This window comes from Panthera uncia (assembly GCF_023721935.1).
Source record: "Panthera uncia isolate 11264 chromosome E2 unlocalized genomic scaffold, Puncia_PCG_1.0 HiC_scaffold_19, whole genome shotgun sequence".
Classification (NCBI taxonomy): domain Eukaryota; kingdom Metazoa; phylum Chordata; class Mammalia; order Carnivora; family Felidae; genus Panthera; species Panthera uncia.
The window spans coordinates 74265-76500 of NW_026057588.1; the positions used below are offsets into that span (position 1 = coordinate 74265).

At 35.3% G+C, this 2236-nt stretch overlaps 1 protein-coding gene across 1 annotated transcript; it reads left to right on the top strand.

Annotated features, from left to right (window-relative positions):
- The first annotated feature begins 236 nt into the window (after positions 1-236).
- Positions 237-1789, top strand: LOC125915662 (oocyte zinc finger protein XlCOF15-like). Its single transcript, XM_049621600.1, has one exon. It carries the CDS (start codon positions 478-480, stop codon positions 1246-1248), a length of 771 nt encoding a protein of 256 aa, XP_049477557.1. The 5' UTR covers positions 237-477; the 3' UTR covers positions 1249-1789.
- The last annotated feature ends 447 nt before the right edge of the window (positions 1790-2236 follow it).

The following is a 2236-nucleotide window of genomic DNA, read 5'->3' on the forward strand; positions in this document are numbered from 1 at the left end:
AAGCAGTGTGTTTCAGTAACCAAAAACTCAAATCAAATATTCAAACATAAATATTTGTCTAAAGAAAATTTGGAAAACCTGGAATGTTACTCATCCATGTTGAAAATAAGCATTTGAACCAGTTTGAAAATAAGATTACATTGACCTTTCAGTCAAATATTTCTGAAAAATCAGAGATTTAGAAATGAAGAAGAAAGTGTTAAGTGGTATCAGTTTGAAGAATACATCTCAAAGAAGTTGACCCAAAGGGGTATCAGTTTGAGGAATACATCACAAAGAAGTTGACCCAACAAAATTACCAGAGTATGTTTAATGGAAATAGAATTGCTCATTGCAGTGAATCTGAGATAAAATTTAACCAGGGCTCAAATGTTAACAAACATATGAACACATTTTCCAGAGAAACATTATGAATGTAATGAATGTAGGGAAATCTTCTATCAAAGCTCAAAACTTGTTATACTAAAGAGTACAAATATGGGAGAGAATCCTTATAAATATAATGCATGTGGGAAAGATCTGAAGGAGTCCTCCAGTGTTGGTGATCATCAGACGATTTGTGAGGGGAAAAACCCATACACATGTTATAAATCTGGAAGCGTGTTCAGTCAGTCACCAAGACTAAATACACACGAGACAATTGGTACTGGAGAGAAAAGGTACACTTATAAGGAATGTGGCATAGTCTTTCATTGGCACTTGGCACTATCTCAGCATCAGCAAATGCATGCTGGAGAGAAATCATACAAATGTGAAGAATGTGGTAAAAGCTTTAAGGACTGCTTATCACTAAATAGACATGGGAAAATCCATATTAGAGAGAGACCTGACAAATGTCAACAATGTGGCAAGGCCTTTAGCAGTCACTCTTACCTTCCTAGACATCACAGCATCCATACTGGAGAAAAACCTTACCAATGTAAGGAATGTGGGGAGGCCTTTAGCCACCTCTCAACACTTACTCACCATCACAGAATGCACAGTGGAGAGAAACCTTACAAATGCAAGGAATGTGACCAGGCCTTTAATCACGGTTCAACCTGTACTCATTATCACAGAATTCGTGCTGGAGCAAACCTTACCAATTTAAAGAATGTGGGAAAATGTTTAGGGACTAAACAACCCTTACTCCAAGTCAGAAAATTCCTATTGGACAGTAACCATACAAATGTAAAGAATGTGCAAGCCCTTCCTGCAAGTCACAAACTTACTCAACATTCTAATTATCACACAGGAGCCAAAGTGTGAAATGTAAAGTGGCCACGCCTTTACCTGGAGTTTAGTCATTGCTCAATTTAACAAAATACACACTAGATGCAAACCCTAGAAGCGTAATGAATGAGGAAAAACCTTAATTTAATTTTAAATATACAATTTAGCAAACACCAGACAGTGCATAAAAGAAACAAACTGGAAAGACATACTTATAGAAATATTTAATTGAACACCAAATGTCAATAAATGTTACAGAAATAAGGTAGAAAGCAGTACACCAGTCACTCTTTTCAGACATTTTATCAAAATACTTATAAGGAATCATACAAAGTTAAACATTTAGAAAACAGATATGCTATTATGTTTCAAAAGATTTAGTGGATGGATTTTTGCGTAGGTATATTTAATTTCAATATGTGGTTTTTTTTTTTTTTTACATTGACCCTATTTGGGATTTGTGACTAACAAATATTAATGTATTTCTACTCTCAGATCACTTCAGAATATTCATTTATTCCCGGTGGGTGTGTGAAACCATGTGGCTGATTGTTGCTGTAAACAAAATATGAGATGCCCTCCTTCATTAGGCAGGACTCAGGCATGTCTAATTTTCCACAGAAGATAAAGGACAATGTGATATACAATCTATGAAGAAAATCTAAATGGAGATGCTCTTGTGGTTTTAACATTGATATAAGTTATCATGAAATAGGTGTTCAGAACACCATTCTTCTCCATTTATTAATACTAAATAACTGCCTGAATATTAGAAATAAAATGTTTTATTCAATGGTCTTAAAGGCAAAAGAGGTGGCAGTCCAGTGAACTGATAGATCTTTATAACAGCAATAGAGTAAATGAGTTGATGTGGCTGCAATGAAGACATCTTCACAGATGGCAGCCAGAGCCTAGCTAACTCTTCCCCCAAATGGCATACAATTATACATCCACATCTCTCACGAATTACCTCAGGCCTGAAATTTATGGAAATCACTACTCCCACATCATTAAGTCAACACAT

Bases quoted from the DNA above. Each gene is read 5' to 3' on its own strand.
- LOC125915662 (XM_049621600.1), top strand. From the start codon at position 478: ATGGGAGAGAATCCTTATAAATATAATGCATGTGGGAAAGATCTGAAG.